Source organism: Dermochelys coriacea, chromosome 2, assembly GCF_009764565.3.
Source record: "Dermochelys coriacea isolate rDerCor1 chromosome 2, rDerCor1.pri.v4, whole genome shotgun sequence".
NCBI lineage: Eukaryota > Metazoa > Chordata > Testudines > Dermochelyidae > Dermochelys > Dermochelys coriacea.
This window is the reverse complement of record NC_050069.1, coordinates 54,517,742-54,539,836: the sequence shown is the minus strand read 5'-3', so window position 1 is coordinate 54,539,836 and position 22,095 is coordinate 54,517,742. Positions and strand designations below refer to the sequence as shown.

At 41.2% G+C, this 22,095-nt stretch overlaps 1 protein-coding gene across 3 annotated transcripts in view; it reads left to right on the top strand.

Annotated features, from left to right (window-relative positions):
• ZC2HC1A (zinc finger C2HC-type containing 1A) overlaps positions 1 to 22,095 on the top strand; it is a 61,566-nt gene that overhangs the window by 15,200 nt on the left and 24,271 nt on the right. For all 3 annotated transcript variants that reach the window (XM_038393068.2, XM_038393067.2, XM_043507686.1), the window contains exons 2-7: positions 7,659 to 7,735; positions 9,009 to 9,125; positions 10,979 to 11,120; positions 13,596 to 13,744; positions 15,152 to 15,248; positions 16,201 to 16,309. In XM_038393068.2, the coding sequence (XP_038248996.1) occupies positions 7,659 to 7,735; positions 9,009 to 9,125; positions 10,979 to 11,120; positions 13,596 to 13,744; positions 15,152 to 15,248; positions 16,201 to 16,309 (691 nt within the window). The remainder of the gene's footprint in view (positions 1 to 7,658; positions 7,736 to 9,008; positions 9,126 to 10,978; positions 11,121 to 13,595; positions 13,745 to 15,151; positions 15,249 to 16,200; positions 16,310 to 22,095) is intronic.

Sequence of the window (22,095 nt, the reverse complement as noted above, 5' to 3'; positions counted from 1 at the left end):
TCTTATCTCAGAGCCAATCTCCTTGTCCAGTCGGTCCTAGCCTCCTGCGCCAGGCTTTCTTTCCAAGTATGGTCCCTGCCATTCCCAGTCTCTTTGCCCAACCAGTCCCAGTGCCCTCTTGCCTTGACTGCTTGTCCCCAGTCTCCTTGCCCACTGAGTCCCAGTTCTTCACCCCTTGGCTCCTTGTCTGATCTGTCTCTCCCCTCCGACCTAGCCCCCAGCCCCATCTTCCTTCCCCCCTCCAACAGGCTCCCTGTCAGTTTTTCTCTTCCATCCATTCCAGTCACACTGTCACACACTGAGGTGTAGGTAGTGAGATCTAGTGGTCAGAGCAGGAGTCTGTCCTCGTGGTTGGAGCGGAATCAGATGGTAGAATTGGAGGCTTGGTCAAGAGACAAGTCTGTGGTTGGAGCCTGGTTTTAAGAATCAGGAGATCAGAGGTAGGCATGGACTAGGGCGGTAGTGGAGGAGGCAAGCGGTGGAGCAAGGGCTTGTGGCCCATAGAAGTACTTTACTAGCTATTATATCCTACTAAGCCAGCCAGCCATATCAAATAATATGTTTCTCTTTTTGAATTAATCCATTTCATATATGATTTTAATATTTTATCAGTATTAACTCCTATGAAATTAGGATGTGTTGAGGCATATGATGTTTCTTAATAATTATACAGAGAATAAGTTTTGCTGAAATGCAAGAAGCCTACTGGCCTGTATCCGGTAAGATCCGTTAAATAGCTAAAAGTATAATCAGTTAAGAATAAGTCAGCATAAAAGCGGGCAACCTTTGGCACAGATAGAAATGGTCCCTGAACTTTGGGGAACCAAAAGGAGGAACTACACACAACACTGAACAGATTTATCCGGCATCTGCATCCGGTTGGTAACCGGAGGGTATACCACAAACCTGGAAGTTGCCAAGAAACCCTAGGTTGGCAGTTTTTGGAGTAAAACAATCCTTATTAAAATTTAGAAATTAAGTGCCATAATCCACTAACCTATAGGATAAGGGTACCCATACATTTCGGAAATAAGATTTGGTAGGTTGGGCTTGAATTACATAGCATCAGGATCCTATAACATGTAAGGATATCTTAGGAAGCTCTTTCTTTTCTATCTTCTATCACGCTATCAGCTCAGCTTGTGTAGTATAATATAACTACTCAACATTGCTAACTATTGGGGAAGCCAGAACCATCGTGTAATCAGGCATGCCAGGCATAAGGCTGGTCCTTCACCTCCTATTACCGGGTCCTCAAGGAAGGGTGTGAGTATGTTAAGTTAAGGTACTTATAATAGGAATGTTACCACCAGGAGTTTTGGAATTCTTTTACTGTTTTGCAGTCATAAGTTTCATAGCATTTATTATTGTTTTGTTAATCTCAATAAAGTTGTATCAGTTTGGTATTGTCCTCAGTGTAAGTATTTTTGCCAAGCACCCCGAGAGTCCTCTCCCGATATAGAACTCTCAGACTTCTCAGATCCTGTAGTCTGAATTGGACAAGAACCTATAAATCTTCTGGTCGCATGCGATCGGTGGTGAGCCATAACAACTAACCCATAAAATTCAGGTGAACAGGCTAGACAGGAAGCAGGTCTGGCGCTGCTGCAGCTGTGGAATGCATTGAACAGTCACTGTGCTGCTGTTGTTACAGTGCTTAAATTGTGATCTGTTGGCTCTTCTGACCAGTCATGGAGCACAGTAACTTATTGGTCCCAATGAGCTCATTGGGTTTCTAGGCAACTAAGCAGCTGAGTTCCTGACACTTACTAGCAATTTGTCCCAATGTGTTCTTTTCCCTTTAATTGTTGTTCCATGCCTGGGTCGAACCAGGCATTGGAACTGAGGGGAGGGAGCCTGTATCTCTTGTGCTCTCAAAGGGTATGTCTACATCACAGTTTAAGACTAGGTGGTTCAAGACGAGCCCAGGTTCAAGCCAAACCCCCCTTGTGTCCACAATACAATTGTACTAACCTAGGGCTCAAACCCAGCATCCCAGGACCCTGCAGGGTCTGAGATCCATGTTAAACTGGGATCCAGGGTTTCCTGTTTCCCCTTAGCCATGGCTTGGTCAGGTCCCAGGAGTTCTCCAGGTGTGTCCACAGTTTCTGGCAGCAAAGTAGCAGAGCTGCAGGCAGCTAGTGCAGCTGGCTGGAAGTGCCATTATTGTCTGGTCGAGCTCATTCCCCCTTCCTGCTCCTTCTGTGGCAGCAGCTCCTGCTTCTCCTCGCTGCTGCGTGGCACATGGCCAGAACAAGGAGCAAAGTTGCCAGGTGGGAGGCAGCTCCTGACTGCTGGGATATTGGGGGTCATCCCTCCCCGGGTAGGGTTGAGCCAGGAACTCAGGTGCTCCTTATGGAGTCCCATCAATAGCACCATCATTGTTAGGAAGCAGGGTGGGCAGTAGAGTTTTCCCACAGTGCACCATGTTCCTAGGGCTAGAGTGTCAACATGGGGGTGGTGCTAGGCACTCTGGGATGCAATTACTTTGACTTGGGTCTGTGCACTGCAGTGTGAATGCCAGAGCCCTAGGTTTGAGCATAGGCCAGAAAATTCTTATCCTAGGCTTCAAATACAGTGCAGATGCTCAGGTCCAGATTTCTCTGACACCAGTCAGCTGACTTGAGTCCCACTAACCCTAGGCTTACATTGGTGTGTAGACATAGCTGAAGGGACTAGCACCCAGGATACATTGAGGAAGAAGCTGTCTGATTTGCATGCAGAGGGGACAAGAGCCAGACTGGGGAAGGAATTGCCTGGTCTACCGGGACAAAGTCGGGTGGAGCATGTTTCATCATTCTCTTGAGGTGGCATGTGTGCAATTCTGTTAGTTCACAGGAATTGTGAGGAAATGGAGCATGCTCAATGATGGAAAAAATTTAAAGACTTTTCAAGACTAAAACGCAAGTCTCTACTGAATATGTGCATATGAACTTTTTTCAAAGGCTTATTACTTGCAAACTTTGGGTGGATTTTTAGTGTCGACAAAAGACATTCCTGATACAAAGGCTGCCCAATGCCAAATTGCAAGTCTCTGCTTCAAATCATGGGGGCACTAGAACTTTTGAAAGTCAAAGACACTAGATTTTTTTTCAATTGCAAAGCATTGTATTTTCCTCTAACCTTGTTCTCAGAAACAGCAGAACTGTTTTGGCTGAAACTTTAAAAAATCATCCCTCCTGAGGCAAACACCTGGCATGGAAAACTTCAGCCCTAAAGTTTAGTTTGTCAGAGTTACAGCTGAAACGAAGTCTTATACTGGAAAATTTTGGGCATCCTTAATAATAGGTGATGCTACCAACCGTGCCTATAATACTTCTACGTCAAATTGTTTTATGTACTGCTAGTGTTAAATTTAATACCTTACGTCACTATTGGTGAAAGGGATTAAAATATCTTTTATCAAGTTTGTTTGTGTGGATTTGATAGCACTTATTGTCAGCCATTTTTCCCTATTGTTGTGTGGGTCTTTCACATAGCAACAGAGAGATGAAAACATTTTTAAAAATAGGAACGTGATTATAGTACCTCAAAAATTGGAAGGAGACTCCAGACATGTTTGTTTTTAAGTGACTAGATTACAAATTAATGGTGTGTCTAACCTTTGTCTGGGTGGATAGTAGAGCTAGTAGCTCGTTTGAGATAAGTCTTCTTAAAAAAAGACAGGGACAGAGAAGTGGGGTGTAGCACACTGAGATGAGTGGGAGGACATATGCAGCACAGTTAGTTGTAAAGAGGCTGATCTATCTACTTCAGTTAGAACTGTGATCCCCAAACTGTGTGGTTTTCCCCCCTAAGGGAGCGTGGAGGAATGTTTGGGGGGATGTTGTCGGGCCTGTGCCAGCCCCCACGGGGGCCAAGGAGGGAGCATCACCCAGCCCCACTTTCATAGAATATCAGGGTTGGAAGGGACCTCAGGGGGTCATCTAGTCCAACTCCCTGCTCAAAGCAGGAACAATCCCCACTTTTTGCCCCAGATCCCTAAATAGCCCCCTCAAGGATTGAACTCACAACCCTGGGTTTAGCAGGCCAATGCTCAATGAGCTATCCCTCCCCGAGCACTTTGCCCCCCGCTCTGCTCTGGACCCGCCCCCAGCCACAGCACCGGCTCCTGGTCCTGCTCCCAGCCTCGACCCCTGACTGCAGCCCGCCTCAGTTCCACTCCTGGCTCCAGCCCCAAACACGGCTCTGTTCTCAGCCCCCCTCCTAACCCCAGAGCCGCCTGCAGCTGTGGACCCAGCTTCGGCTCCCTTACCTATATCACCCCCCCTCCCGGGGGGGGGGGAATGGGGACATAACCCTGAACATTTTGGGGCTCACTGAGTTAGAATATCTGGAACTTTCCCTGCTAGTTTAAAAAACTGCATTTTTGTTTTCTGGGTGATTTTTGGCAAAAGAACTTGCTCTTGGGAAGTATTTTTATTAGTTGGGTGTCTAACAGCAGCAGTGAAATGTTAAGAATGCTAGAAGGAAATTCACTACTACTGATTCTGCAGCTCCAATGAAGAATAATTGGTGTTCATTATGTAGAACTATATTATCATTTTGCCATGGGCTTGTAACAATACTTCTAGGTTCACTGAGTGTGTCCAACCTAGTCTGTTATTTTTGATGGTGAATAGTTGGTTTCTGAAAAGTATTTGTTCTGCTATTGGGAAATATGGGGTGTGGGAGAGAATGAGTGGCTCAGGGGTTTTTCAAGGGAAAACACAGTATGACTTCAGATTTACTGATTGTTATTTGCTGCTGCTGACTTATGTAGGAAAAATGCTGGTTTCATTCCTTTTCCTGGGGGAAAACCACCCTCACATTTGGCACTCTTGATGGCAATTTCAGAAAGAGACTAAGGAGTACATTGGAATGTGGACTTTCTCACAATTTCCTTGGTCAGGGTTGAAGCACCTTGGCAGGAGTGGGAGGGATAGTTCAGTGGTTTGAGCACTGGCCTGTGAAATCCAGGGTTGTGAGTTCAATCCTTGAGGGGGCCATTTAGGGATCTGGGGCAAAAATTAGGGATTGGTCCTGCTTTGAGCAGGGGGTTGGATTAGATGATCTCCTGAGGTCCCTTCCAACCCTGAGATTCTATGATATGAGGAAATCTGAACTGTGGCTAAACAGAGGACTTCAATGTTTTGTGCTGTCAATTAGATTAATTCACTAAATTAAAAAAAGATCAAAGGGAAATGAGGCTTGTATTTTCCATATTATTGACTGAGATTCTGGGGAATGGAGAATAATCTATATAAAATGGCTTCGCTGCCTAGCTCAATGTGAAAAATGACAAGGGCTAATCAAACCATCTAGACTGCATATAAGCAAGTTATGCATGTTTAAGGATCAGGCCCTTAAGTTTGCAGCATCAGGCCCTTAGAAAATTGACTAAAATGATTTGATTGATAGATGTGAAGACAATTTTCATCCGATTTGCAACAGTATTTTTTAATCAAAATCAAGCATCCTAGTTACTGTTGTTGCTGTTTAAGTGTTATCTGATGAGAATACCATGCTACTGTGTGGCATTTGAGTGATTTGGCTGAAATGCAATTATATATTTGTTAAATGATGGAAAAAGTAGTTTGAGTATGACTTATGTCATTAAATATATCTCAAGATTGCTGTCAACATTAGTTTTACAATAGGAAATGTGGGTCACATTATGCTGGACCTGCTTGTGCATGGTGCTCAAAAATATTGTTTCTTTCTGAAAAGTGGCAAAAGTTAATGAGCTAAAAATGTGAAATATAGAATCGTAGACATGTAGCACTTAAAGGGACCTCAGTAGGTCATGTAGTCCAGCCCCTTGCACTGAGGCAGAGCTAAGTGTTATCTAGACCGTCCTTGACAGGTATTTGTCTAACCTGTTCTTAAAAACCTCCAATGATGTAGATTCCACAGCCTTTCTAAGTAATTTGTTCCAGTGCTTAACAACACTTACAATTAGGAAGTTTTTCCCTATGTCTAACCTAAAATCTCCCTTTCTGCAATTTAAGCCCATTACTTCTTTTCCTATCCTCGGTTATTAAGGAGAACAATTTATCACCCTATTCTTTATGACAGCCTTTTAAATATTTGAAGACTGTTATCTTGTTCCCCCTTCTCCATGTCCCCTTTAAGTCTTCTCGTCTCCAGACTAAACAAACCCAATTTTTTCAATCTTTCCTCCTAGGTCATGCTTGCTAGACGTTTAATCATTTTTGTTGTTTCCTCTGGACTGTCCCCAATTTGTCCACATCTTTCCCAAAATGGTGCCCAGTACTCCACTAAAGCCTTATCAGTGCTGAGTAGAATAGAAGAATTACTTTGTGTCTTCCTTACAACACTCCTGATAACACATCCCAAAATGATATTTGCTTTTTTTTTGCAACAGCATTATATTGTTGACTCATATTTAGTTTGTGATCCACTATAACCCCCAGATTTTTTTCTGCAGTACTCCTCCTTAGGCAGTCATTTCCCATTTTGTATTTGTGTAATTGCTTATTCCTTCCTAAATGTAGTACTTTCCATTTGTCCATATTGAATTTCACCCTATTTATTTAAGATCATTTCTCCAGTTTGTCCATATCATTTTGAATTCTGATTTTGTTCTTCAGTGTGCTTGCAACCCCTCCCAGCTTGGTATCGTCCGCAAATTTTATAAGGGTACTCTTTATGCCATATTCCAAATCATTTATGAAGATATTGAATAGAACCGGACCCAGGACAGATCCCTCCGCAACTGCACTCGATATGCCCTTCTAGCTTGATTTCGAACCATTAATAACTACTTTCAGAGTATGGTTTTCCAACTAGTTGTGCACCCACAGTATAGTAGGTTCATAATCACGAATGGCTCAGAGATCTCTTCAGCCAGTTCTTTAAGTATTCTAGGATGTATTTCATCAGGCCATGACAACCTGAAGATATCTAACTTGTCTAAATAATTTTTAACTTGTTCTTTTTGTATTTTAGCCTCAGATCCTACTCCCTTAACACTTATGTCCACTGTGTTGGTCATCAGATGGATATATTTTATCTACAAAATAGTCTTGATATAATGATTAACTGTCCCTAAAACATCGTGTGCCCCAAATTGGTAGAATAGTGTGAATAAATTTTGCCTTTTTCAGCTGCCATCTGTATTTAATGTTCTTACCAGAAATCACTTTAAAAATAGTGGTATTGACTTTACACTATTTTATTCTCTTATTCAGAACTTTCTAAATTACTTGAAACATGACGGTTGGATTCTGCTTGTGCTCCCATTGAAGTCTTTGGAAAATTTCAAATTGGCTTTCATAGTTTCCCCTACTGATACAATGGATAAAGTGATATTCTAAATCCAGACACTAAATCTTCTCTTTATTAAAGAGCAGTGAAGCGAATTAGTGTTCTGACTTAAAATCTCTGATATGTTTGTAGCTTTCTTTCTTTCTTGAGTTTCAGCTATTGGATTGCCAAAAAGAAAAATAAATTCAAAATAAATTGTCTTGTAATTACAGTGTTCTCAACATTTCAGATGTTTTTGTATAATGAAAATGTTGCTTAGTATTTAAGGTCAGCGAGGTCTGGAAATACTTGGTGGAAGATAAGATATTTACATAACTAAAGTTGGCTAAAGGTTGAAAAATTCAGTTTGCTTATAATAAATATACATGTTTTATTTTAATTTTTGTTAGAAAATGATGATATACTGCCAGCTGGAGATCTGTTACCATGCAAGATTTGTGGAAGGACATTCTTTCCAGCAGCACTGGTGAGTAAAGTGATCATTTTTTCTATTTGCTTTTGGAATGGGTATATCAATCGGAGAACCCTGTATTGATACCTCTGACATGGTCAGTGCCGCGAAGCATCTCCGTTTAAATTTTCAAAAGTTACTAATGATACTGAGTTCCTGAATTTTTTAGGGTGCCCAATTTGAAACACCTTAAAGGAACCTGATTTTCAGAGTTGCAGTGCCCAGCACTTCGTGAAAATCAGGCCTCTTTAAAGGCACTTATAATTACTACTCACTTCTGAAATGTTATAGCAGTTTTGGATGATGACCCAGCACATGGTCATTTTAAGAACACTTTCACAGCAAATTTGACAAAAGGCAAAGAAGGTATCAAATGTGAGATTTCTAAAGCTAGCTACAACACTGGATCCAAGGTTTAAGAATCTGAAATGCCGTCCAAAATCTGAGAAGGACGAGGTGTGGAGCATGCTTTCAGAAACCTTAAAAGGGCAACACTCTGCTGCAGAAACTACAGAACCCAAACCAACAAAATTGAAAACCAAACTTCTGTTAGTAGTATCTGACTCAGATGATGAAAATGAGAATGCATTGGTCCGCTCTGCTTTGAATCATTATTGCGCAGAATGGTGGTTGAAGCTTGAAGGGACATATGAATCTTTAGCACGCAAATGTCTTGCGACGCTGGCTACAACAGTGCCATCCGAAAGCCTGTTCTCACTTTTGGGTGCCATTGTAAACAAGAAGTGGACAGTATTATCTCCTGCAAACTTGTTTCTCTGAGCGATTGGCTGTAGTAGGATTGAGTAGACTTGTAGGCTCTAAAGTTTTACATTGTTTTATTTTTGAATGCAGGATTGTTGGTTTTGTTTTTTTTTTTTTACATTCTACATTTGTAGGTTCAACCTTCATGATAAAGACTTGCACTACAGTACTTGTAATAGGTGAATTGAAAAATACTATTTCTTTTGTTTTTTACAGTGCAGATATTTGTAATACAAAATAAATGAGCACTTTACACTTCGTATTCTGTGTTTAATTGAAATAAATATATTTGAAAATGTAGAAAGCAGCAAAAATATTTAAATGGTATTGTATTATTAACAGCGCGATTAATCGTGATTAATTTTTTTAATCACACTATTTATCACGATATATTTTTTTATAACTTGACAGCCCTAGTTATTTTTTGTTTCATGATGAAATAACTGATAAGGAAGAATTTCATGTTGTTCTCTATCCAAATGTAAATATTACATACAATAGATTTTTCCTCTTCTTCTTCTTATAGAAAAAGCATACACCCATTTGCCAAAAAACTGCTAGTAAGAGAAGGAAGACATTTGATTCCAGCAGACAGAGAGCAGAAGGAACTGATATTTCCACAGTAAAACCTCTAAAGCCACGGGTAGGTAGATAACCTCTGAATATTATCATTTTTGACAAAATACCATACATGGGCATGTATTATGTGGTTAATTAATTGCTTATGTGCAAGGAATGCCCCTGCTGGTAATGGGTATCTGGTAAACATAGCTAAAACATGCAGTTAGATCAAGAGACCAGTAATAATTTTAAGGTCCACTATCTTTCAAAAAATTTAAATTAGATATAAAGTAGTAACCCTGTGGCATTTAATAAGACATTGGCGTCTAAAATCATATTGGAATTGAAATATAGGAAGAAAAAGGTTGTAATCAGAATGACAAAATTCTGAAATCTAATGGACCAGTACAAATGTTTTCAAGATTAGTGTACTATTCAAAATGCAACAGCCTGTCCCAGTTTCCCTCTGGATGGCTATGATTGGACCCAACCACTGGGTCCCACATGTCTCTAAGCTAACTGGGTCTGGGCAGATTCTGGTCACTATTCTAGGTCTGGGTCTGTAAGACACGCTCTGAAGTTCAGATCCCTTGTCTGAACCCTACCTTAAGATTCGGTGACTCTCTAATCAGCTGCCCCAGACTCTGGAACCAGTGCCTCAGAGTTTCACCTAAGTGTGGGCAAAAACCTTTCAGGGATAAGATTACAGGAATGCAAGGAACGCTGGCTTAGCCAAGTCACTTTTCTCTTAAAAAGTATTAGAAAATTACAAATCTTTGCAAAATAAAAAGTCCTGAGGTGCATCCCTGCTCTGATCTCCCCCTTCTACAAGTCCTGTCAATGTTTGAGGTTAGGCCACATCCCTCCTGCCTTCTTAGTGGATGTCCCCTCTTAAATACAGTCTCTCTACTTTTGCCATGTTCTCTGCTGAGCAGCTGCAGATCTACTGGCCATGCTGATGCTCCTGTGTAGAAAATCCATTGTTCCATGGAGTTGGACCAGCAATTGAGACACAATCAAAGTTGCTGGTCCTAGATTGCTCTGTGATGGCTTCTCCATGACAGTCCTTGAACAAGATGACAAGCACCTTTCCTGGACAGGGTACATCATAATAGACTTTCCTTGGGGAAAGTTATACATGTGTTTAGCACATAACACATAATAGAACAGGGGTGGCCAAACTTACTGGCCCTCCGAGCCGCATACAACAATCTTCAGAAGTTCGAAAGCCGGAGCACACCTGCCGGGAGCTGGGGTTTGGGGTTTCAGCTCCACTCCTGCTGAAGCCCCGAGCCCCAGCATGTGCAGCCTGTAGGCCTGAAGCCATGAAACCCTCCTCACTTCTGGACAGAAGCTCCTGCCCTACCACACTTGTGCAAGGCAGAGATCCTGAGTTCGCTCCCCACCCCAGCTGGTAGATGGAGAAAGGGGGAGCGGAGAGGGCTTGCAAGCCACACTTTAATGGTAAAAAAGACACATGTAGCTCACGAGCCACAGTTTGACCACCCCGTAATAGAAGTTACAGTATAAAATGAAGTTGGTATGTTGCTGCAGACATATCCCACTATGTCACACTAAACATTGGTTCTGGACTAGGGATCAGAGAGAAAAAAAGAATATCAGAGATCAAGTTTTCAGGAAATAGCAATCATGTTGCTGATAAAATTATTTTGCTGTTTATATATCTGAAACAAAATCTTTTGCCATCCTTGTGCTGAGACTGAATATCCAAGTCTCTTTTTTTTTTTGTCTAAGGTGTCAGCCGTACTCTTCTTTGTAAACCTGAGAGCTATTTGTCTTCCTTAGCTTTAGTGTCAATTGGGATTTTAAATATAATCGTATTAAATATTGCATAATAAAATCAGAAATGTATTTATTGTAAAATGAAAGAACCCAAAACCCATAACAATGGTTTTTTTTCTGTTGGCTTCTTAGCCAGAACCCCCCAAAAAACAGTCCAATTGGAGACGAAAGCATGAGGAGTTTATAGCAACTATACGAGCAGCCAAAGGACTAGATCAAACTCTCAAAGAGGGTGGAAAACTTCCTCCCCCTCCTCCACCTTCATATGATCCAGGTATGTGAAATAGTGAAGTGCTGAAGATGTTTGTAAATAATTTTGATATGTTGTATGTGTTGAATTGATAAGTAATGTATTGGAATAAAATGTTAATGAATGCGTACAGAGAACTATCATCTGATAACAGCTAAGCAGCTGATGAGTTGTGGTTACTTATTCTGACTGGCTAAGAATTGTTTACGTCCTATTATTTTTGTTATCCCATTTTCTCTGACTTTTCTTTTCACTTTTAACATGTATGTCAAAGTGTTATTGAACAATCCGGCAGTTGGCTAAGGAGCTGAGGGAAATAGATAACTTTTATGAGATTAGTCAGGTTTTTGTTTCCTTTCTTTGGAAAAGAAAATCTTCCTTTAAGAAGTAGGCCCCCCTACAAAATATGAGGATCATACATAGATCTCATGCTGTTATACCTTTTTTTTTCTTTTCTGATAGCTGCCTATAGTCAAGTGAAGACTTCACATTTATCTGATAATATATGTGTATGTCCCAAGATTTGAACTGATATGTTATATTCTTCTGGACTACTGTGCCAAATTTAAAGTCAAGAAAATTTTAATTAACATTATGGATAATGTACATCTTGTTTGAAATTGAGGTCATGCAGAATATCACTGGTATAGTCCTGTACTAGTGTTTTGTTGTGGTCCTTTCAGCAAGCCAGTGAACAATAGCCTGATGGGGCTGAAAAAGCATCTTTATTGGAGCTATTTATTTGTATCTGCATCAAATCTGGGGTGTGCTTTGCTGCATATGTTTATGTCCGCTTGTTTTGATTAAGTTACATGTCGAAAACCCACATTCAACCACTGCAATGCTACAGAACAATGAGAACTGTATTTCTCCTAGCCAGGTGGCTTGTTTGTTAAAAACTTCAAAAAACAAACCAACCAATTACAGTTTGGAAAGGATACAAACCCTGTTTCTTAAGGACTTAAGCTAACCTTTAAGGTTCTGATTTAAAGCCTATTGAAGTAAATGGAAAGACTTCTGTTGGGTTTCAGATCATGCCCCCTCAGAGGAGGTTGGGAAGAATTCTTCCCTGTGAGTAGTTTCTTCTATAATTACTCATTCAGAATTTCTGGCACCATCAGTACTGGCCAGTGTTGGAGACAGGACACTGGGCTAAATGAAGAGCTAGTTTAATCCAGTATGGTAATTCTTATGGTACACAGCTTGGGCACTGCCATCATTTATTGTTGATTTGATGGTATTTGTGTAATTTTAAAGGTAAGCACCGATGCAGGACACTCTCCTTTCCTTCCTCACTCAGCACTTATGTGAAGAGGCCTACCAGCCTGTTAAGTTGTATGTTGCTATAATGGACTAATCTCTTTTTATTACCATTCCTCTGTGTAAGGTCAAAACATTGAAGCTATGTGAACATTGACTGCTGTAGCCTGTTGAGTCTGGCATCCATATCTCAAAGGGTAGTTTCAGACATGCTGAATGTTTTGCAGCTTTACCTCTAAAGACCCAAGTATAGTTGCTCCTTGAAATTTACCATCTCTAAGGAAACATATTTGAACATAGAAGCCAGGATTGTCTTTCATTGCTATAAATTTTAGCGTAGCTCTTCCTAGCTTTTGCAAAGCTAACAAAAGTTGTTTTTGTAAAGTAAGAGAGACTGTAGTCACAATGGTGATTAAGTTTATCCTGAATTACAACACCCCCACAAATTAGCCTGTTTAAGAATGACTCTAACGTGAGCTACATTTTCCCCTTGATTTAGTTTCCCCTGTTCCATATGTGACCTCATTCTTTGGTATTGCCTTCAATATGCACGGTGGATTATTCACTTGCCTGAAAGCTATCAATGAAAACTTGAAATTGCAGTTGTTATCTTTTGGAACATAAGTAGTAAAGGTTTTGAAAATGTATTTCAAACCTCAACCATAACTAAGGGCCTTCAAATGCAAAGGGGCGTACTGGCTGCAGGGCAGCTGTAGACATGATATATCTTGAATTTTAAGTAGGCTTTTGACACAATCCTGTAGGGCGGTGTTTCCCAAACTTGGGACGCTGCTTGTTCAGGGAAAGCCCCTGGCAGGCCAGGCTGATTTGTTTACCTGCCATGTCTGCAGGTTTGGCCGATCGCGGCTTCCACTGGCCGCGGTTCGCCACCGCAGGCCAATGGGGGCTGCGGGAAGCGCCACGGGCCGAGGGATGTACCAGCTGCCACTTCCCTCAGCCCCTATTGGCCTGCAGCGATGAACCGCGGCCAGTGGGAGCCGCGATAGGCTGAACCTTTTGACGCAGCAGGTAAACAAACCTGCCCGGCCCGCCAGGGGCTTTCCCTGAACAAGCGGCGTCCCAAGTTTTGGAAACACTGCTGTAGGACATTCTGATAAGCAAACTAGAGAAATATAGTCTAGAAGAAATTACTATAAGGTGCGTGCACAACTGCTTGAAAAACCAGTCATTGTTCATGTCCCCTTTTTCAAATTAAGGTGCTTTTTGTTTTGTTTTAAGATTACATTCAATGCCCATATTGCCAGAGAAGATTTAATGAAAATGCAGCTGACAGGCACATCAATTTCTGCAAGGAACAGGCAGCACGTATTAGTAATAAAGGAAAATTGTCTGCTGATGCAAAAGGGAAGCTGCCTGCTCGAACACAGGTGAAATATAATACTTTCTTTGACTGGTGATTTATGTCTTTGTGATTGTTAAGCCAAGTCAGTTAATCATTTTAGGTGTATCACAAAATGCTTTATAGAGTTAAATAATACAAGTCCAGAATAACATAGCTGTGGGAGAGAGAAATCAAGAGGCGTAGACAAGGGAAAAGTTTGGGTTTTTGGATGAGAGTTAATCAGGTGTAGAGATGCAGAAAGACTTTCCCAGATGATAGGAGTCAGAGAAAAGAAAGCTGTATCATAAATATAGGTGGAGATTATGGGAAATGGCAGAGAAGTAGCTCTCCAGACTTCTGCATAAACAAATTACTGAAGGTTCGTGGAAGCATTAGGGTGATGAGTACAGAGAGGCAAGGTTTGTAAACTAGGTTGAAACAAGTTCATAGAACATCATAAAAACAAGAAATGCAATTTTAACTGGATTCTGAAACAACTGGAGAGCAAGTGAAGGTACTAGAATATGACAGTTATGGTTCTGCTTCATGGGACATATGAGAAGTTGGAAAGCAGTATTTTATATATCCATTGTCTGTGTAGCTACTTGAGCAGATTACTGAGATGGGAGTTGCACTTAGTTATTGGGAGGAGATGGAAGACCTACAGTAAGATTACATTCGGTGCCCACAGACACACAGTAAGAAAAGTAACTTACATATACTTGGTTGTCTAGATGATGATGGGCAGATTTCTGGACATGAGAGATATAGGCGGAGAAGGAAAATGCTAATGGTCAAGAACGATGCTAGGTTTACAGTACAGGAAGCAAATGGGAGATCGGAGTGTATGTATTATGTCTTGTTCTTTCTATAGTACCTTCACCATGGGAGCTAGGTGCTTTAAGTTCAAAGGGTGAAATTCAAAATAAATACAAACTAAAACAGTTAATAAAAAGCTAAATAAAATTAGTGAATCTTGCATTATGTCCTGAAGGTGACTAGGCTCCAAGTCTGTGCAGAAACTGGTCCACCATCCAGCTGTGTGAATGGAGTTTGGAACAAAGAAAAGAGGCTACTTTCCTGAGCACTCTGCTAAGAGAGGAAAATTTTAGTTGTGGCGTGATAATATTAGGGATTATTAAAAGAGATGAGCAGTGGGAGATATTGGGGGAGGGGAGAGATACAATGGGGTACAATTTAAAAGTTTCTACCAGTTAGAACTGTTTTTAATCTTTTCTACAGTATTTTACATTAAATGGATAGGAAATGTCTTTTTCAAACCAGTAGAAACAATTTCTTCATCCACTGTTCCAGAAGCAATGCTGACTGATGATAATTTCAGGAACTGGGGTGGGAAGACAGGCTAACAAACTTTCATGTTACATTTAATTACTTGATTAAACAGCTAAATAATTAATTATGTTATAGTTGAGTTTTATGTCCATTGTTACAGTACAAGCCTGCTACAGTTAAAAAGGCACCTTCTGCAGGATCAACACCATCCTCATCACGCTTACCACAGCCAACTAATGTTAGCAAAACTGTTGTAGGTATGAACTGGTATTTTGAATTATGCAACTACTTTCTAAATAACTAATTTCAAACTATGAAATCAAGATAATATAATTTTAGTAGCTGTAGAGTTCTGCAAGTGATGCACACAGAGAAAGACAGGACATAAAAGTTTCTTATGGGGAACTCATAGAACTCAAACAGTAGCACATAAGTGAATTAAATGGCGACTGGCTTTTACTTGCATACTACTTCCAGTTGCTTTTACTAGTTTTTTGTAATCTCAGGCCTTTGGCTACATTTGTGATGAGCACATATTATGATGATCATTTGTAAAGTTATTTATGCAACAAAAATCAGTTAAAGTAAAGATTTAGTAAATGTTCTAAAATAGGGATTTCAGTCTCAGTTCATCAAGACGCTTTAGCACATGTGTATCTTTAATCATTGTTCTAGTGAGGTCACTGGGACTGCTTTCATGCTAAATTACACATTGGTTAAGTACTTTGTTTAACTGGGACCTCTGTGAACTGATCAGATTTGAAGTCAGATTTTTCTTTTAGTTGGTAAATTCTCTAATAAATTTGTACACTGCATATACTAGTAAAGAATTAAAAAATGTATGTATAGTAAAAGCAAATTCTATAAACATTGGGCCCTATTCTAGTCGCAAATAGGCACCTAACTTTTATATCTGTGAAATTCATTATTGCAGTTATGCAGGCCCTCTGCATTATAGAATTTTCTTAAAATGCAGAACACACCAACCAATGCCCCATATTTTAGAACACAATAGACCTTATTGTCTCAGAGTGCTTCTGTGAATTTTCTATGTAATGATTAGTACTTTTGCTCATGCCATTATATATTCAGAAATTATTTTTACGTAGTAGTGTAATGATTCCAAAGTGGGCAGTACATGTTGTTATACAAGAATACTATTTTTGCATCTAGGAGCAAAATCTAATATTAGCTTCTTTATATCGTAAGGTACACCTACGAGTAAAGTGTTATCTACAGGTGGGCCTTCTGGAAGCAAAATTCAGACCTTATCTCCAGCTCATAAAAATTCAGTGAGCATGACAAGCCCACAAGCAGGGTAAGTCCACATTAATTTTATAGTTAACGTTTGATTTGTCCCTGGTGATAATTTTGAAAATGTTAGTTGTTCACTGTGCTATCGATATAATTTAAACTAATTACTATTCTTTCTATTAATGATAGAGATGAAATGGGCCAATTTCATCCCTGATTTAACTCTGTTGACTTTTCTGTGCATGAACCATAGATGAATTTGGCATGGTATGTTTACATAGCACGCTATGTTTACAGTTTAGGAAGTGGTAAGTTTAAGGGCCATCAAGCTTGACAAATGCCTCCTTGACTATGTAAACAAAAGGATATGATGTTGAGAAGGCTTAGCCCCCTATGGATCAGCTCAGTTCCCAGCCATTTCCATAGCTCCATCCGCCCGACCTACCTCAACCCAGCTTCTCCTCCCCTATTCTGTGGCATCCTTTCCTAGTTCTTCCCTCGTCCAGCAGCTAGCTTTGTGGGCTCACTGTTCTCTGGAGTGTTCCTGTCACAGCCTCATACAGTTCAAGAAGCAGGGTAGGTGTTTTTTGTGTATGCCTTAAAGGAAAGGATAAGCATGTACAGTGAGGAACATGATGGGGGAAGCATGAAGGGATGTGTGAAAGAAAGAGATGGGAGGTAAAGACAAAGAAATAAGTACGGATACAGGAAAGGGTAAGAAAATAAATGAGAAGTAGAAAGTTGAAAACAGAAATATGAAGAGAAGAGAGAAGAGGAGAAAGAAATAAGGAAATAGAAGGAGAAAAAGAAAAGGAAGAAATGATGCCAACTGTAAAGTTAGAAATTGTTGCTTTTATATTATTATTATTTGTATTATCATAGTGCTTAAGAGCCCCAGTCATGGACCAGGACCACATCATACTTCGCACTGTAGAAACACAGAACAAAAAGACGGATTCCACCCCAAAGAGCTTACAGTCTAAGAGATAAGACGAGACAGTTGGATACAGACAGACAGAGGAGTACCAAGAAATACTGAGACCATATTGGTCAGCATGATAGGCAGTGATATCCGCACACTAGTGGTCTAACTGTTGCAAAGTTTTTTTTGTAGGCATCATGGAAAAGGAGGGTTTTGAAGGAGGATGGGCAACATGGGAGAAAGCATGAAGGTGCTTCTTTGAAAACTTAACAAGTGGGCAGTGAAAGCTGATATCTTAGACATTTTGATAGTAAATGAGAGATGACATACTCAGAGTAATCATCAATGGTTTGCTGTCAAAATGGGGGGGCATATCTAATGGAGTCCTGCAGGATCAGTCCTTGGTCTGGTACTAGTCAATACTTTAATTAATGAATTGGATAATGGAGTGGAGGATATTTTTATAAAATACGCAGATAACACTAAGCTAGGAAGGATTACCTGCACTTTGGAGGACAGGATTAGAATTCAAAAAGACCCTAACAAATTTGAAAATTGGTCTGAATTCAAGATAAAATTGAGTAACAGACAAATGTAAAATACTTCACTTAGAAAGAAAAAAAAATCAAATGCACAACTACAACATCTGGGAATAACTGGCTAAGTGGTAGTACTGCTGAAAAGGATCTGGGGGTTACAGTGGATCACATATTGAATATAAATCAACAATGTGATTCATCTGCAAAAAAGGTTATCATTCTGGGGTGTATTAACAGGAGTGTCATATGAAAACATGGGAGGTTAACTGTCTCACTCTGCTCAATGCTTGTGAGGCCTCAGCTGGAGTACTGTGTCCAGTTCTAGGCACCACAGTTTAGGAAAGATGTGGACAAATTGGGAAAGGTTAAAAAAGCCAGACATGTTTAGTCTTGAGAAGAGAAGACTGAAGGATGACCTGATAACAGTTTTTAAATGTGTTAAGGGCTGTTATAAATCAATAAATCAATTGTTCTCCATAGCCACTGAAGGTAGGACACGAAGTAGTTGGCTTAATCTGCAGCAAGGGAGATTTAAGTTAAATGTTAGGAAAAACTTTCTAACTATAAGGGTAGTTAAACCCTGCAACAGGCTTCCAAGGGAGGTTGTGGAATCGCCATCATTGGAGGCTTTTTAAAATAGGTAGGACAAACACCTGTCAGGGATGGTCTAGGTTTACTTGGTCCTCCCACAGTGCAGGAAGTTGGGCTTGATGATGTTCCAACAGTACATTTCTATGATTTTATGACAATAAGTAGGGTGGTGATAGGCCGTGTAGGGCCCAGGAAGTAAAAATAAGTAGCTTATGTCTGATGTGGTGGAGAGAGGATGTCATTGAGGAGATTCATATAGAGGGTTGGCATTGTCAAAGCAATGGATGAGGAGAATCATCTTTGCAGTAGTAATCTGAATGGATGTGAACGACGCAAAGTTGGATTTGTCAGGGCCTGAGAAAACGGTGTTTGTTGTAGTGATCAAGACATGAAATGATGCAAGCCTGAATGAGAGTTTTAGCTGTGTGAATGGATAAGAAAGGCAGTCTCTGAAAGATGTTATTCAGAAAGAATCAAGAAGACTTTGACATAGTCTATATGTGATGACCTAGAGTGAGAGGTCCAAGTCGAAGGTGACACCCAGGTTATTGGTCTGAGTGACATGCAGGAAGTGGTGTTGTCCACAGTGATTATGAAAGTAGGTAGCGAGGAAGACTTAGGATAGGGGTGGGAATATTGGGAGCTCTGTTTTAGCCAAGTTGAGTTTGAACTGATGGGTAGACATCCATGAGGAGATGTCAAAGACAGAGAGGCTGAGATTTTAGTTTAGATAGAAGGAGACAAGTCTGAAGTAGAGAAGTAGATCTTTATTTCTCAGCATGAATGGTAGTTGAATTTATGTTTGCAGATGAGATTACCCAGAGATAAGATGTCGAGGGAGAAGAGATGGGGACCAAGGACAGAAGTGTGTGGAACCCTCACAGAAAGTTTGACAGTGGATGATGACGATCCTCCAGAGGACTGAAGGAGTAATTAGAGAGATAGAACAAGAACCAGGAGAGGGCAGAGTTACAGAAGCCAAATGTGTCAAAAGCAGCTGACAGGTCTAGGAGGATGGGGATGGAGTACTGGTTCTGAACTTCAGCTAGGAAAAGGTCATTAGAAACTGTGACGAGAGCAATTTCAATGGAGTGGAAGGGGTGAATGCCAGATTGGAGTGGGTCTAGCATGGAATTGGAGGAGAGGAACTCCAGACAAGGATGGAAAACAGTGCACTCAGTGAGCTTAGAGGTGAAAGGGACATGAGGTGGTGGCTGGCAAAGGAAGTGTGGTTAAGGTTTCTGTTCTTTTTTTCTTTTTTTTTTTAAGAAGGAAAAATTCTACAGCATGTTTGTATTGTGAGGGGAAACAGCCAAAGGGGTTATGATGGGAGAGAGGGGCAAAATAGTTAAGGGTAGAGAAGAGTGAAACATGGAAAGAATCAACAGCCGTGGAAGAGGTGGGGAGAGAAAGCGGAGAGGAGGGGACTGAGAGGAGACAATGAGCCATCAGTGCTGAAGGACTGGAAGTCATGGAAAGGCTGACTGACAGGACCTGAGAGCAAGGGTTGGTATGGGAGGAATACTGCTGAAAGAGACCAGGTGATCAGTTTGGAGAGGGGGAACTCAGCCACAGAGAGCTCAGAGAGAGAGAGAGAGAGTGCACCGTGGTTGGTGAAAACCAAGTCAAGTGAATGGCCTTCTTGGGGACTGGAAAAGTTGATCTATGGCTGCAGGTGGAATGAAAAGGTTGAGGGAACAGCCATGGGCTAAGGAGGGTGAGGAAATGTGCAGCTAAGGGGTCAGGTGGGCCATTAACATGGAAGTTGAAGTCACTGAGGATGAATGTGGGAGACTGTGCGGAGGAGAGAGAGCCAGGAGTTGAAATTAGGGAGAGAGGCTGAACATAAGAATGGCCATACTGGGTCAGACCAAAGGTCCATCTAGCCCAGTTTCCTGTCTTCTGACAATGGCCAATGCCAGGTGCCCCAGAGGGAATGAACAGAACAGGTAATCATCAAGTGATCCATTCTCTGTCACCCATTCCCAGTTGTTGAGAAGTTTGGTGGGTGATAGATGATGGCAGCATAGAGGAAGGAAAGAAGAGGAGCCACAGAAGTGATGTTCAGAAGAGGAAAAAGAGTGGGAAAGGGGAGGAGGAGAGTGTTGGAAGTGAAGGAATGGGAGAGGAGAAACCCAGTACTCCCTCCCCCCCAGTATGATCCACATCAGGGAGTGTGTAAAGAGGAGAGGGCAGCTGCAGAGGCAGTACCAGTCAAAGGGATCCAGGCCTCTGTGAGAGCCAGGAGCTGAAAGGAACAAGATATAAAGAGGTGGTGGATAGCTGTGATTATTTTAGAGGTGGAGTGGGCATTCCTGAGAGAGCAAGAAAAGGGGACCAGTGAATGGGGATCAAGGGGCCTAAGTGTGAGGTTAGGAATGGTGGAATGAGGGGGGTCACACATAGTGCCAGGAATGAGTGTGGGAGACGGAGTGATGGCTAGGGTTGGGGCAAATGTCACCAGAGGTGAGGAGGAGGATGAAGATGTAGGACCTGAATTTGTAGTGGTGGGAGGCAGGAAGGAGTTTGGGATGGAGAGGGGAATAGGAGTAGCCAGAGGTGGTGGAAACTGTAAAGGAGGGTGGATAACCAGGGAGGGGAGATGGAGCCAGTGTGGGGAGGGAGGAGGAGGATAGATGCCATGATGCAGAAAAGTGGTATGGTGAGTGGCAGATGGACAAGATTACAAAATAGAAACACTCACAGAAGGTATGATCTGAGCCTGGCTCTGAGTCCCTCTGTTTGCAATGGTCCTCTTCTATGGGCAGAGCTTTCCAATTATAAGCTCTCTTGGTGATGAGGTAACAGGTCCAGGCAGTGATAGAGTGGCTATGATGGCTCCTGACTCAGCACTAAGCCCAAGCTATCTGTCAAGAGGTCCCCTGCTGTGGGCAGAGCTCCCCAGTCAGTCTCTATTGGTAAGGTGACCAGATGTCCAAATTTTATAGGGACAGTCCCGATATTTGGGGCTTTTTTTTTAATATGGGCTCCTATTACCCCCCACCCCTGTCCTGATTTTTCACACTTGCTATATGGTTACCTTGTCTATTGGTGACGAGGGGGTAGGTCTGACTCTTCCATCTTTAGAATTCCCAGTTGAACTAATTTCCCAGTTCATTTGCTTACTGAGCATGTTTCCTTCAATCTGTCTCTGCTTTAGGAAATGTAGTGGGGAAAGGAAGAAAATAAAGGAAAACATCTTCCATTTCCTCTTCTGATACTTAGGGCTTGTCTATACTTATGGCTAGATCTGGACTGTTACGACTGATTCAGCGGTGTCGATTTAGTGGGTCTGGTGAAGACCATCTAAAGCAATGGCAGAGCATTCTCCCATCGACTCCTGTACTCCAGCTTCCCAGGAAGACTAAGTGAGTTGACGAGAGAATGTCTCCCGTCGATACAGCCCATTGACCTAAGTTACGTCAACTTCAGTTACATTACCATGACATAGGTCGACTTACAGCTATAGTAAAAAGAAAAGGAGTACTTGTGGCACCTTAGAGACTAACAAATTTATTTGAGCATAAGCTTTCGTGAGCTACTGAAGTGAGCTGTAGCTCATGAAAGCTTATGCTCAAATAAATTTGTTAGTCTCTAAGGTGCCACAAGTACTCCTTTTCTTTTTGTGAATACAGACTAACACGGCTGCTACTCTGAAACCTTACAGCTATAGTGTAGACCAGCCAAGAAATTAAAGAACGCCTGTATGGCCACTTCAGATGAATGCCTTAAACAGCATCTTGCATATGGCTTGGAGCAAACTTTATTTAGAAAATTGCATAACTGACTAGACATTAT